This window comes from Curcuma longa, chromosome 3 (genome assembly GCF_044706935.1).
Source record: "Curcuma longa cultivar G26 ecotype Majalengka, Jawa Barat chromosome 3, ITB_CL_G26_1.1, whole genome shotgun sequence".
NCBI lineage: Eukaryota > Viridiplantae > Streptophyta > Magnoliopsida > Zingiberales > Zingiberaceae > Curcuma > Curcuma longa.
This window is the reverse complement of record NC_133863.1, coordinates 11,633,073-11,647,107: the sequence shown is the minus strand read 5'-3', so window position 1 is coordinate 11,647,107 and position 14,035 is coordinate 11,633,073. Positions and strand designations below refer to the sequence as shown.

The 14,035-nt window shown below is 37.7% G+C and overlaps 2 protein-coding genes across 4 annotated transcripts; both read right to left on the bottom strand.

Moving 5' to 3' along the window:
- Nucleotides 1-609: 609 nt before the first annotated feature.
- Nucleotides 610-5,624, bottom strand: LOC141825330 (protein LONGIFOLIA 1-like). Its single transcript, XM_074712717.1, is given in 6 exon segments — nt 610-1,489; nt 2,043-2,193; nt 2,662-3,388; nt 3,390-4,720; nt 4,792-4,853; nt 5,220-5,624. Coding segments are annotated over 6 exon segments (3,243 nt in total). The 5' UTR covers nt 5,374-5,624; the 3' UTR covers nt 610-671.
- A 2,199-nt stretch (nt 5,625-7,823) lies between these two features.
- Nucleotides 7,824-13,789, bottom strand: LOC141824088 (tRNA (guanine(26)-N(2))-dimethyltransferase 2-like). 3 transcript variants are annotated; one of them, XM_074711323.1, is made up of 12 exons: nt 13,590-13,789; nt 12,093-12,437; nt 11,844-11,931; nt 11,613-11,734; nt 10,695-10,834; nt 10,521-10,593; nt 10,334-10,422; nt 10,115-10,220; nt 9,795-10,007; nt 9,111-9,305; nt 8,787-8,864; nt 7,824-8,230 (listed from the first exon to the last, which is right to left on the bottom strand). In XM_074711323.1, exons 1-12 carry the CDS (start codon nt 13,692-13,694, stop codon nt 7,958-7,960), a joined length of 1,827 nt encoding a protein of 608 aa, XP_074567424.1. In that variant the 5' UTR covers nt 13,695-13,789; the 3' UTR covers nt 7,824-7,957. The 3 variants fall into 3 exon arrangements, 2 of the variants coding, with proteins under 2 accessions (XP_074567424.1, XP_074567425.1); XM_074711324.1 differs by having other exon boundaries at nt 13,555-13,613; XR_012601423.1 differs by having other exon boundaries at nt 8,182-8,230; nt 9,111-9,229.
- Between the last annotated feature and the right edge of the window lie 246 nt (nt 13,790-14,035).

Here is a 14,035-nt window from a genome sequence, read left to right as displayed (position 1 = left end):
GCCAAAAAGAATTCAATGTTTGATGGATGATGAAAAATGACAAGAAGAAGAGAGTAGAGATTATACTAAAGGAAGTTATCGATAAGCCTTGTTATCTCACGCAGCTGTAAACTACATTTTCACGGATGGTACACAGAACATGCTTGGTTTCTCAAATTTGGTTGTGCATGCACCTTTTGCTCCCTTTGGACTGAACTATTTGAGAAATCCTAGGTATGTGAAAATTTTCATTGGAGATCCATATTCTTGTTTTGATTTATAAGGTAAGAGTAAATATTAAGGTTTTAATAGGTTTGAATTTTCTTCTTGAATATATAATCATCACCTAAGTATCATCATCTTCAAACCTATCATTATACAGAGAATTGTTTCAAAGTTTAAAGGAACAGAGTGACTTCATTATTCATTAATGGAAGCTTGCTTTCTTGCAAATTCTTTTACCACCCACTATGTAACTTTGTTCACAGTTCCACATATATGCAAGTACTTGAAGGGATAGAAACAAAAAAGAAGATTAGGATAAAAAAGGAATAGAAAATATTAAGCTAGAACTTATACATCCCATCAATCTAAGCATTGATCAATGCATCAGATGCTTGGGATATTCACCATGCCAGGAGATGTTTTTTTATTTCATTAAAATTTGATAACAAGCGTTATATTAGGCTAATCTAGCAAATGTGCCTGCATCTTCTGCTAGCCTTGACTTGCAAGCTAAATGCATCCATTCCATGAAGAATTTCATCAAGCAGATCCTCAATCAGGTCTCGAAATATCAACCTCTCAATGCTGATCCCTATTTCAGGTAACCCTTCGCAGAAGCCCATCCACCCCTCCAATTGCTGCAGCATATCTTCACTTGAGATTGAAGTAGTAGCATCTACACACATTCCAGGGGAGGAACTCCTGCCTTTGAGCTGCTCAATATCATCACACAGTTCTTTTGCTAAGCACCGTCCACTGGGGAACTTGGGAATCATGTTCCGATGCAATAGTGATAGTTGAGCTTCTGGACCACTCAGCTTGAGCTTCTGTTTTAGTAGCTCATTCACTAGATCAAATAACAACTTGCGATTTAGCTTTTCAAGATCAGACCTCAGCTGATGAGTGCTTTCCTTAATGACTTCAGGCGTGGTCTGCCAGTGCAATTTTGTTCTCTCTAACACAAAGAATAATTCAGGATTTATTAGGTGTGAAGAAGGGCAGAGTTCGATTGGCTTTGTGGTCACTAAATCAGAAGTTAGATCTTTCATCAAAATGCCAGATGCCAGTAGTGTCTCGTACACAAAGCGATGGTCTGGGCACTTTGTCTCACACAATGAAGAAATATGATCAGTTTTGGAAGCTCCATCATCATCCTCTGGGCTTAGTTGTCTGAGCTTCTGAATCAGCTTGTCAACTTTCTCAAGCCTCTTGTGACTGTATCTGGCATTCAGGTTTTGTGATGGAATGTCTTGCATGTCACTAGCAGAAGTCTGAATATCATCATCTGTCATCAATTATGAGGTTTATTCATGTCCAAATAATACATTGATGGTCAATAAAACGAATCTTGTTGAAGCTCAGAGAAATACTTTTTACTATATTTAGTAGACTGTTGACAAGTTAATATTGACACTATAGTTGCTAGTAGAAACAGTGCTTATACATATGTAGATGTCATATGATGCAAGTTGGAGGGATTTATTAAGGGTAATCAATTGCTAGTAGGAATAGTGCTTATGCATATATAGGTGTTGTATGATACAAGTTAAGGATTTAATGAAGGCTAATCAATGTTATTTTAGTGCTACCTACTGCAGTAAATAAATTCCCAAGAGTGCCTTAAGACCTCCCTTGATCTCTAGGTTAGTTGACCAGTTAGTTGTCTAGTAGTCATTATCCTTCACAGTAGCTACTAACAAATGAGGAACATGATTCAGAAAGAAATTTGCAATTAAGGATCATTCAGAGGCAGTATGTGAGCCATTTCTAAAATTGATTCATAGTAAATGTAACATATGAGGAAGAAAACAAGAGAACACCTGCTGAAAGATCCTTACCTTCAACTTCATTTGGAAGTCCTTCCATTGGCAAAACAGGTACATCATCTCGGTACACTGAAGCATCTAAAACAGAGATTGGACTTGGCTGCTCGGTAGAAATTTCTACAGGTTTACTTGAAACTTGTTGATTTGAATGACACGAGAACTTCTGAAATCAGATAAATGAACAGTTATCAGTTTCAGACTAACTATGCAAAATAGGAGCTGCATCAAACATTTTGCATTGTAAGTCTAAATATTTTGTAGGAACATTAAAAAAAATGCAAAATGATCACCTATGATGCTATGTTCAACCCAATAAAGTAACTCATAATATTGATGTTACTCAACCACAAATAAAGTCATTTCAAGCTCATTCTTCAGCAAACTATTGCTGCTAGGATGGCAATTTAGATTCCTGGCTTATAAATGAATCATGTCTCATTGAGTTGTGACAAGTTCAGTATAAACTTGAACTCAATTTGGTTAATATACATGTTAAAATCTATAAGCCTTGCATGTCTTGGGTTAAACGGGTTGTGACAACTTTTGTCAAACCCTGATTGCTGGTGTTTCTTGTTACTTTTGTGACATGAACTGATGATTAAACTGGAGTATCAAAATGAAATTCTCATACCGTATAGTTGGAGGATGATAACGAATAAGTTTCTGTGCTTCTAGATGGACTGGAAATATCCTGCTGAGAAGATGGCAACTTTAGCTCTACAGACCAGTCAATCTGTGAGGCACAGCTACCATTACTATCTGATATTACAGAGATTTCATCTGCCTGGTGGCTCAAATTTCTTGCTTCACAACAAGTATCATTGAACTGATGAGCATTTACTTGCGAATGAGCTGGTTTTTGTCTGAGCCTGCTTCTAGGTGATACTGATCCTGAAGATCTATTGGCAGAATGTGTCTGAAGATTCTCCAATTTTGGAACTGGAAGGTTTTGTCCTTTTTGGTTCTCAATCTTTTTCTTCTGTAATCTTGTGTGAATATAATTCAAGCTTTTTACTGAATTTCTTGAAACTTGTGCTGTGCTCACACCAGTATTTTGTGAACATTTGTGCTCCATCCTGCCCTTTGTGACTGAAGAAGGAGATTCAGAAGTAGGTTGTTCTCTGAAACTGTGCTTAGGACTTCTGTCTTTTACCATTTCGACACTAGTCAAAGATGTCTTCTTATTAGCAGGATCACGCAAGTGTAACCTCTTAAGAGATCTTATGTGCTCTAAAGGGATGACTGAATTGGAAGAGAGCTCTGATCTAGCGACAGATGTTGAGGGCTTCATAATCACTATCGGAGACTCAAAAGCTCTTGGAGAGTTGCTTCCTTTTGGCACTGGGGTCACTGTTCTTTACTATTCTTGCATTCCTATAATTCCCACTTGGAGTGCTACAAACTGGTGCTGTTGAAGTCTGTCCATCTTCCATCTTCGGTGAATGACCCTTTGTGTGAATGGAATCTATTACTTGTTTGAGAGCCCTTAGGTCCCTATTGGACTTCTTGAACTCAAGCTCTGTCAACCTTTCCTCTATCTCTCTATAGACATATCCAGGCTGCTGCTTCATGTGATCCACCCTTTTTCCCACCATCATTTCAAGATGCCTCCTAGAAGTTGGTTCTTCAAGTAGCCTTGGTGTTGCATCAGGAATTCTGAATTGTGGAGTGGTTGGTTCCCTGATGAAACTTTTACAAGCATTATCCTGACTGATGGTGGATGTGTTAGAGATGCAAAAACCATTCTTCTGCCTGTTTAAGCCACTATAGTCTTTGCCTCCATCTGTTTTTGTCAGGTTCAGCTGCTCCTTGTCGAAGTTCGGCATTGTTTCTACCCCCATGAGCTTCACAACTAAGCTTGACGAGCCCTTATGATGTGTCATTTCTTGCTGACGATCTAGACCCATGGAAGCTCTTCCATGGGTGATGGTTCGGTCTAGATTCTCCATAATTGAATTCCGTTCAGTGTCAAAAGTATTGAACCTTCTGAGCAAACTTACCCTGCTATCTAATGATAATCTTGGGCATTCTCTCAGCTTGGATGTGGACATATTACCATCTTTTGAGTTCAGAAAGGTATTTGACTCTCTTCCATCAAAGGAGAATCTTGGAGATCCCTTTGATACTGGATTGGAAGTGCTGTTCATTGGACATTGCTTTCTTGGTGAAGCATTAACTTCTAAAGGGTATTCAGGTGCACTTTTGAACTTGTCCAGCATCTGAAAAGATCGATTCAGATCAACCGAAATTTGTGATTTTCCTTCAGTTCTGGTTCTATGTGATGCATCCTTTAACTTTGAAATTCTATTTGATTTTGGAGAATCTTTTTGATCAGATAAATAGTGTCTCATTTCCTCTGTGATTAAGGTTTTAACTGGTAGGCCCTGAGAATTCTTGTTGATGGATTCTTTTATTACTTCTCTGAGATCAAAAGATTGGCTACCAAATTGAATCGGTGAGTTTGTCAGCTCATTTTTAGGCTTATAATGTGTTTGTTTCACATCAGACTCATAATTCTTTGACTTTGATGAACTCTTTGCGAATCTCTCTGCATATATGCTTCGTTTAACAGGCGAAAAATCTTTCGGGGTTGACTTGTCACAATCAATAGAAGAAAATGATGAATAGGATGATGAAGAAAATGAAGTCTTTGATGACTCCATTGAGAAGTTTTTGCTGAGTTTCTTCTCCTGAAAATAGAATACAGATCATAAATACATAAAAGTAGCAGATACATTGGATACGATTTAATGAAACATACCTGAAAATTATGAGAACTTGTGCTATGATCTGACTGAATATTCCTGCTATCATGAATGTGTCCTGAAGGTATTCAATAGCTTCAGAGTTTGTATCATGGAAATCCGAAACACAACAGAATTTTGATCTAAATGTTCATAACTTCATATGAGTTATATACTTGATATAATTTACATAAATTGTGATGCATAGCATGTCTGAAAAAGTGAATACGAATGCAATACTGGTTTCAGTGATTCAGGAACTGTAATACCGAAAATGAAGTGATATATTGCATTCTGAATCACTGAAAAAGAGAATATGAATGCAATGCTTGAGCTTATTGTACTTTTCTGTTGTTGAATTTCAGTGATTCAGAAACTCTCATACCAGAAACAATATTTTTAAAGCTACAACAAGAAATGCTGCAGCAGATAACAAAAGTAGTACCTGGAGACACAGTTCTGCTGCTGTTGCCACTGTTGCTCCTCCCAACGAGAAGATGTTGCCGATCAAAAATTTGGAAGATACCAGACATGCATCCTATTTGCTTCTGCAACTCCGGGTTCTCATCAGCCAACCGGTGCAGAAACTTTTGGGGCATCTTTGAATGCTGAAGCCTAGTTTTCACCTAAAATGTGGACTTTTTGACAGAGGTGGAAGCTCACGGTACCAAAGATGGGATTGATGCAGAAACAAGTTGGAAGAATAAATTGATTGATGGAGAACCTTACTGTGAAAGCCATGTTTCCAGGGAACTGTTTCCAATTGTTTCATGGGGATGGATCACAAGAGCAACAGCAGAACCATCACTTCCACTGTAGCTAAAAGTGAACTCTAACTTCATATGGAAACACCGAGCTCTCAAGCTTCACCATAAAGGAGCATCAAGAAGGTGAAAGAATGGAGTTGAGGAATTCGTCAGAGGATGGAATGGTAACCTAGAAGCCACCTCTCAGTGTACCAAGATCAGCAAGTCAAAAAAGGCTGCCAATGGGATTTAACGTGTGGGAGGTGGATATTGTAAGCCCAGAGGCTTTCTTTTCCTCTACTCCGTCCTTGCCCCACGGCTAGGGAGGGAAAATGAGAACATGAAGAAGGAAACTCAAGATTGTTTGAGAACACAAGATGGACCCCAATGAAAGATCCGAGAAGTGACACGACAGAAAAAGAAGGGTTGGTTGTTGGGGTTGTGATCCCAAAAGATGCTCAAACACCAACAAAGTAGCTTGGGAAGAGGAAAAACTCAGATGCATGGTGATACGTTTTTTTAGTGGATCAGAAGTCTTCTGGTATTTCCTTCCTCTTAACCATGTGCCAACCATGTTTCTGAAAGTAACCTCAGAAATTTAGTTATCAATGTTCATTTGTCAACTAATCATTAATTTTTACGTCTGATGAGCAAGAAGAGCAATATCAGAGTTCATTACTGATATCTCAATGTCATCACATGCAAAGTGAAAAATATATATGTATGGGTCAAGATCCATAGGAACAATATCTTCCAGGTAGAACGTTGACTTTATCCTAGTGTTTAAAGACCAATTCAAATTCATATTCATACGAGATGTTTTGAAGAACACTGACTGTGAGATGATATTTAGATTCTTAAGATCAAGTTATCATATCTCTTGTAGAAAAAAGATACCAAGTTGTTGGTTATAGACTCTTGGAAACTAAATCTGCATCAACATCTTTCGTACTTTGACTTAGATTTATCTTTACTCTAGACTCCTTGTATTGTCCAAAAGGAGCAAATTATTATGCTGTTATCCTTACTCTAGGCATAAAGCATCCCTATTCCATCATAGTGTATACTTGTTTGATTTATCATTACTGTAAGAATTCCTTCTTTTATGCTAAGTCCATACTTGTTGCAGTCAGCAATGCAGGACATGGCATTGAGTTCACTGCCAGTCCTCTCTTCAGCAAAGGACCACTTGCAGTTGTTCACCCAAAAAAAAAGGACCACTTGCAGTTCTAGAATTGACAGCAAAGGGAGATCTGCGGCTGCTGCTGCTGCTGCTGCAGAAGAAGAAGAAGAATTAACAACTCCCCATCAACAGCTGTAGTTGCACAAACTTCAATTCTGTCACCTTTTCGCGTTGCTGATTATGCAGAGTTTGGATCCATGCAAAGATCGAGGTAGATTCATCCATGATTTCAAAGAAGCAATTATTTAACTGGAATGGTTCCGCTACATATAGATGGATTGGGAATAGTGATACTGAACTTTGAGTCCCTTGTAATTTACAGGCTATTTTGGCTCAAGACTAAAGAACTGGTAGACTGGAGGTTCCTTTCACCAAATATCTGCTGACAGAATTCACATGCCAATTCAGGCGAGCTGTGATTTAATCCAGAAACCTTTATTTCTGTGCTGAAGATTTACCAGATCACCAAGATTGCACTGTTGCTTGATCTCAACTCTGAAGGTAATTCAGTGACAATAGCTTTTACAGTGTTCCAGCTCATATTCATAGCAGGTTTCTTGGTTGCTTGCTTCGCTGCACAATGAAATTGTCAAAGGTTGCTACTTTCTGAGCAAGGCACTTGCTGAAGACGAAAAGGTGGAGAGGGATCACATGGAGTAAAGGAGAGATCACATGGAGGGCGGTGCCCTTGTCAGGGCCAACTAGTGTCACCCTAATCATAAAAAGGTAGTGCTCTACAAGTCCAAGAAGCAACCATTTACAACTAGATAGGCCACATGACATGCCCTAAAAATTTCTTGCATGTGACACCTACTGCAAGGGGCTTGAATTTGATAGATCTTGAAGCTAGCAAATCAATCATTTGGAGTTGAGAGATTGATTCTTCTTTCATAAACTACTTCAAAGTTTTAACATTGTGCAGAATATTTATTTTAGAGGTTACTTGTATAAAATGGCTTTCAATATTTATTATTATTTGTATAATGCCTCTCAATTATTAGTTATTGTCAAAAAAAAGTGCCTTAAATTAGTTAGATCACTCATTTATCCATAAAGAGTGGATACTTTGACAATCAAATAGAAATCTTGGTGGAAAATTTTAGTATTAATCATACCTTGAGATGCATTTTGGTACATTTAGCAAAACAATTACCTTATATATTTACATTAACTGAAATAGTAGAGATGAATAAACCATGTTGAATATCTAAAGTAGGTTCGAATCAAAATGAAGACGAAGAAGACGACGACCGTTCAGCAGTCAGTCTTTTGTCGCTTTGTCGCAGTCTCTCCTTTAGTTGAATGCACAATTAGTTCATCTTGTTCTACCTTGTGTGCTTCAGTTTCAGGTTCTTTGCCAAGAGACTTGCTCGCTATGTCAGGACCCAATAAAGAGGAGTGCTTGCTTGTAATTTGCCTCCCTGCCTTAACCTTAGGTCCCCAATGCCTCTCTGGGTTAGGAAGGTACCTTACCTCCTTTTTAACTTTAGCTTTGCTGAGCGAAGCAGCTGCTCGGGCAAAATTTGCCTGCGATATGAAGAGGAGCATTTACCAAACAATAACAACGCTGGAATAACGGTATCGACTATCGATCCATCAACTTCAATAAGCTCTCTCAACAATTTTAGTCCACCCTCAATATCCAACTTAGTCTAGAATCACGACAGAGAAGTAACATGTTATGGCCCAATGATTTTTTCTGTCGGATTAGGTTAGCTAATACTAATTATCACAAATTTTATATATCGAGATGAGAATGAGAATGAACCTATTAACTAAATAAACTTGTTTCGTTGGCCTAAACTAGGATGCTGCTCGAGGAATCCCAATCTTTAAGGCTAATACATCAAATACATTATGCAGTGTATGGGAAATACCCATGCCATCTTTTGTTCCTTATTCAGATTCCTAGATCAGTGTCATGGCAGTAAGCACCATGACACTCTGGCCAAAATGTTAGTCTGAGTTAGTCAGACGAGGCAAAAAGAAGAACATCAAGGCTAACCTAAGAGTTCATGTTTGTTCATAAGTGATCCATGGCAGAGAGAGAGAGAGAGAGAGAGAGAGAGAGAGAGAGGCATACTTGCAGTTTTGGTTCTTTGGCGAGTATCACTGTTCCTGAATTGTCTTGTTGTTGTGCCTTCACAGGGTGATTCTTTACCTGGGAAAATGTCATGCAAGAAGATGGTATGAGCCAATGTGTAACAGGTGTGTGTTTTCTACAAGTACTATGGAGATGCGTCGAATATTTGACAAAAAAAAAAATGTAGCTAAAGCAATTCAAAAGGATCAAGGACCAACGTGTAACAGGTGTGTGTTTTCCACAAGTACCATGGAGATGCGTTGAATAGTTGACAAAAAAAAATAATGTAGCTAAAGCAATTCAAAAGAAGGATCAAGGAACTACCCAACACCGCATGATGTCCCAGACGACATCCATTGGAGCATCAGTTTTGAGCCCCAAAGGATCCACATGACTCCCTGATATCCGAAAGCCAGCATTGATGACTGCGGAGCGGAACACAACTGCAGGTGGGGAAGTGCACTTGAGTGTCGAACACAAACTGTGGAGACTTACAAAGAGAGGAACATCATGTAGTTCCTGCACGTGTTATAAATAAACATACGCTTCAACTTAAAGAAAGGTTTACAACCTAATTAGAAATTCAATAGCAGTTCAAAAGATACACAAACAATCTTTGGCAGATGGTAATGAAATCAGCTTAAATAAAAACCAATATCTAGATGGAAAAAGCATCTAGTTTAGAATTATATGTTCATTTAGTTACTAGTGCACTTTAAAATAGTGCACATACAAAACAAAAGTTTCCAAATGCTACCAAGACTGTTTCCAAACTAAAAGGATAAAAAGGTAGTATATACTACCAAGACTGTTTCCAAAACCAAGAAAAGATAATTGTCAGATTCAGATGATCATTGCATTCGAACGGAATCAATGTCAAGGAAAAAGAAAAACTATAAAGAGGTGTTATTTCACTAAAACATTATCGATTAAGCAGGTAGTAAGACTTAGATAGCATAAAATTGAGATGCAAATATAGTAAACAAAAGTAACCAGAAAAGGGATTACCTCTGCGATAGTAGTCAGAACAGCAGAAATTTTCTCATAAGCAGGGTACCTTTCCTTCATAGTTTTAACATTAGCTAAAACAGAATTTATCCATTGCTTGTCATGAATTGGAGCAGACCATATAGGACCGCCCATGTTAAACCTCTTTCCACAATCACTGCACTTCTGAGGAACCACGGGACCATATCCAGGAGCAGATTTGACGCTATTATCCTTCCAATAGAACAAAACAAAAATTCAACACAAGGCATAAGATTCTTGCCTTGCAGAAAAATACGAAAGATCCAAAGAGAAGGAAAATGATCAGAGTAAGAGCTTACCTTACAAACAGTCCTCCCAAGAGTTTGGAGATGGAAAGAATCGCAACCAACACACTGATAAACATAGGAGAGTTTGAGAGGTGTGTCTTTAATTGCACTTGCTGAGCTGCATAGAAGATAAAAGAAAGAAAACTATGTAAAGGGTACCAGTTGTACCCTACCATCTGAATTTACATTTACCACCAATGCTCAAACACCAACAAGGCAGAATGCACTTACGTGTATATCCGAACAAAAACTCGGACATAGAAATCCATATAGACAGAGAGGAGAGGGACAATGTAGCGCTTGTAGCGATTTGCATGACTCTGCATTGGGAGATGGTAAAGTGATAATTAAAAGAAACTATCAAAATGTCATCTATTAATCAATATTATGGTCCAAAGATCATTATAGTATAAATTACCTCAATGCATGCAAGGAGGATCCTCAATGCCATCTCATGGCAATATTTCCCTTTCACGGGATAAGAGCCATACCTATTTTTCAATAGAAATCCTCGTATTAATACCAGAATGTCTTTTTTCTTTTCTTTTTGTGTAAGTATGTGTGTGTACAAAAGCAATGTTGCAAACCTTACTTTGAATGGCAAACCTCCCCATTGTTTCCACAAAGAACTGCCATATCAGTAGCTGTGCACATCAGAATTCCTCCATCCGCAACTGATTGTACGGCTGAGTCCAGAAACACAGACGGTGATCCATAAGGATCAAGATCTACCTGCAACAAAATTTAATGCCATAGATATTCAATTTTCCATTCATTAACAGATATATACACATAACAAGATACAGAAAATAGCAGTACTTTGCAACATATTTGATAAAAAGTCTATTTATATAATATTGGTCCAAGTGTATTCATAAGTGATCTTGGGCATATTAGACTAAATGTAAGGAAATTTTAGAGAACTTTCTGCACTGCAATCCTATATGCAAGTAGTTGTCCTCAAAACTTCGATGAAATAACAAGAATTGTTAAAGGAGTAAGGATCCACAACTAGTTTGCCTGTTTAACATGGAAGAGTACCATAATGCAATTGGAGATTGGATGTAACCATGAAACAGTCTAAATACGCCACATATTTTGTATCTTTCATTCCAGATCCTACCACCTTTAAGATTTGCACTTCACTTTAAGCTATTGGAAAACAAACTGATTGAAGACAGACCAAATCAAGAAAAATTTACGAGATAGTAGAATTTAATCAAGCACTGTAGACCATCTACTAGCACCCAGAAAAGATAAATAAAAGTCCTTGAATCACAAGTGTCTATTTTAAAGTAGTATGTGATCAAAATGACATGAGCACCTTCATTATACTATCTGCTAAATAAATTATATATTTACTTTTATTACCACTAACAACTATTTCTCACCCAATCACTAGGTTTTACTTCACCTAAGTGACAAATTGAACAAATAGCCAAATACTAACAAAACCATGAAAAAAAAAAAGAACGGAAGTAAAATTTAATTTGAATAAAAAGGCATTTACCGCATCAAATTCGTTCTGATGAGTGAGCATATAAACTCGAGCATCAGCAAGATAAGCTTCTACTTTTGAACAAGTGACAGAACCATTAAATTTTATATTTCTATTGCAAGCCTCAATAGATGCTGCACCAAAAAGAAATTAAAAGAAGAAAAATTACACCTTCAATTCAATATCCAAACAAGAAAAAACTATAGCATATATAGCATCCAAACCAAATTTTAATTAAGAAACCTTTGTCATTGTCTAAAGCAATAACTTTTCCAATCCCTTCTATTTCACGGGAATATCGCAGAGCTCTTAATCCAGAAGCTGCCAAAGCCTATAAATTCATGTACAGAAAAACATAAGCTATTAATAGAACAACCACAGATGCATGTCTTTATCACAGAATGCCAAATTACAGTCCAGACTCATTGGTATGAACATTTAAACACACAAATCCAGTGAAGTAATCATGCTAAAAAAGTAGATGTGACTTGCCTCAAGTACTATAGGTGGCTTAGGTTCTTGTTTTCCTCTCAAAGAAGGAATTTTTATGCATTCTTCTGAAGTAGTTTTTTCTTCCCCCTCTTTAGTAATTTTTGCTACACCATCATACTGATTTTGTTGTACTTCAATCCCTCCATTAACTTTTTCTTCAGTAGCTCCATTAGTTTTTTCATCTTCTATGGCACCTGAACTCCCATCCAAGGTAACGGATTCAGAAAGTTCTCCATCAGGATTCTTGTTTAGAGGTTTTCCCCTTTTTCTTAAATATGCATCATGCTCCTTCCGTTTATCTATAAATGTCCTCAAAACAGCAATGGACACATCCCGATTGTATACCTAATTGAAATATTAAAGCAACCAGTTTGAGTAACATTAATTGCAGCAGCAAGATCACTTGGCATTAGAGAAAACAAAAAAATAGGAAGCTTGAAATATATTAGTTAACAACTTGCACAAAAAAATTAAGCCAACAGATGATCAAAATAGCTTGAGATAAAGCTCAAGTACAAGAAAGTTGTATAAATCTCTTCTGGATACAAGCCTTCTAAAAAGCAATACAAGAACCATACACTAGTACCATAACAAGCTAAACCAAGCACACCAGGTTTGTAGCACTTGGCGCAAGACCCAAACCAGCCTCTAGCGACGGACACAAGGTCTCACTAACTTGAATTATTAATTATAATAATATTTGTAAGCAAATGAGATACTAACCAACCAATTTATGTTTATGAAGGAAGCTTGAATTAAATAAAAAGTTATACATCAGATGTCTCAGAAGAAGTGACCAAGTAGGCTCACACTTAAAATCATCTCAATTCAGTATACAACCAGTACTACTGATGAAGAATGTGAAAAGATACTGAAGATCATAGAGTACCATAATACTGAAGTAGGGCATAATCTACTCACAAGCAGCTGAGAAATGCATCGTCCTTATGACTAATCAAATATGCTTGTGAGATGCTTAAAGCTAACCTTTTTTTGTTTATACTACAAATATCACATTTAAAAAAAAAACTCTTTTTGGAACATATTTGGAAGCAAGACAGCATTTTGACGAAAGTAGATTTCAAACCCAGGACCATAGCGTCACTTTTCAAGGTCTTTGCAATCTATGTAATTGGTGCCTTGAAGCATACGCTTACCAAGAGAATCTATCATGTTTAAGTTTCATTGTCAAAGTTCATCAAGTTGATGCATCGTATCGGATGAGAGGTCTCTCTCAACTAACGAACACAGCAAGTCTGTTTTAGCAACGCGTTATAATGACGAAGTGCTTACGAATCAAGTTGAATATTCGAGGAAAGCACAAAAGCAGTTGTTCAAAAAAAAAAAAAGGCTCCAGACAAGAAAAAAGGAAGAAACGCAACCAAATCTTACAAAATGGATTTTTTTCCCCATTTAACCGTCACAAAATTTCAAAAATAATAAATTCACACTGCGCACGCACGTATGCACGCATCCAAGTCAATCACAAGATGCCACCTGAGCCTTGTTGAAGAAGACGGTGTTGCTGGAATGCATAAGGATCTCGGCCTCCCCTTCCTTGATGATCTTGTAGTTACCGAGTTCGTCCTCGACGGCGCCCATCTCCGAAGGTCAAAGCCTTCGGGATTCGAACCGAAAAACGAACAGCGACCACAGGAACAAAATCGGTGACGCAGATTCCAAGGAGAGGCAGCGAACCGTCCCAAAACCCTAGTGCATCTCCTTCCTCACCACGCCCTCCATGTCCCACAAGTTCGTCGTAAAATAGACCGAATGTACTGTTACTGGTTAAACTAATGCCCAACGTACCTGGCTTGCCATTTGACATGAGGTGCTCCAACGTGGCTGCGGGTCCCATTCAAATTAACATGGCCCAATCTTCTAATCCGTACTCTAATGGGCCGGACCAAGCCCGTCAGAATCGGCCCAATAAAGACAGCTTC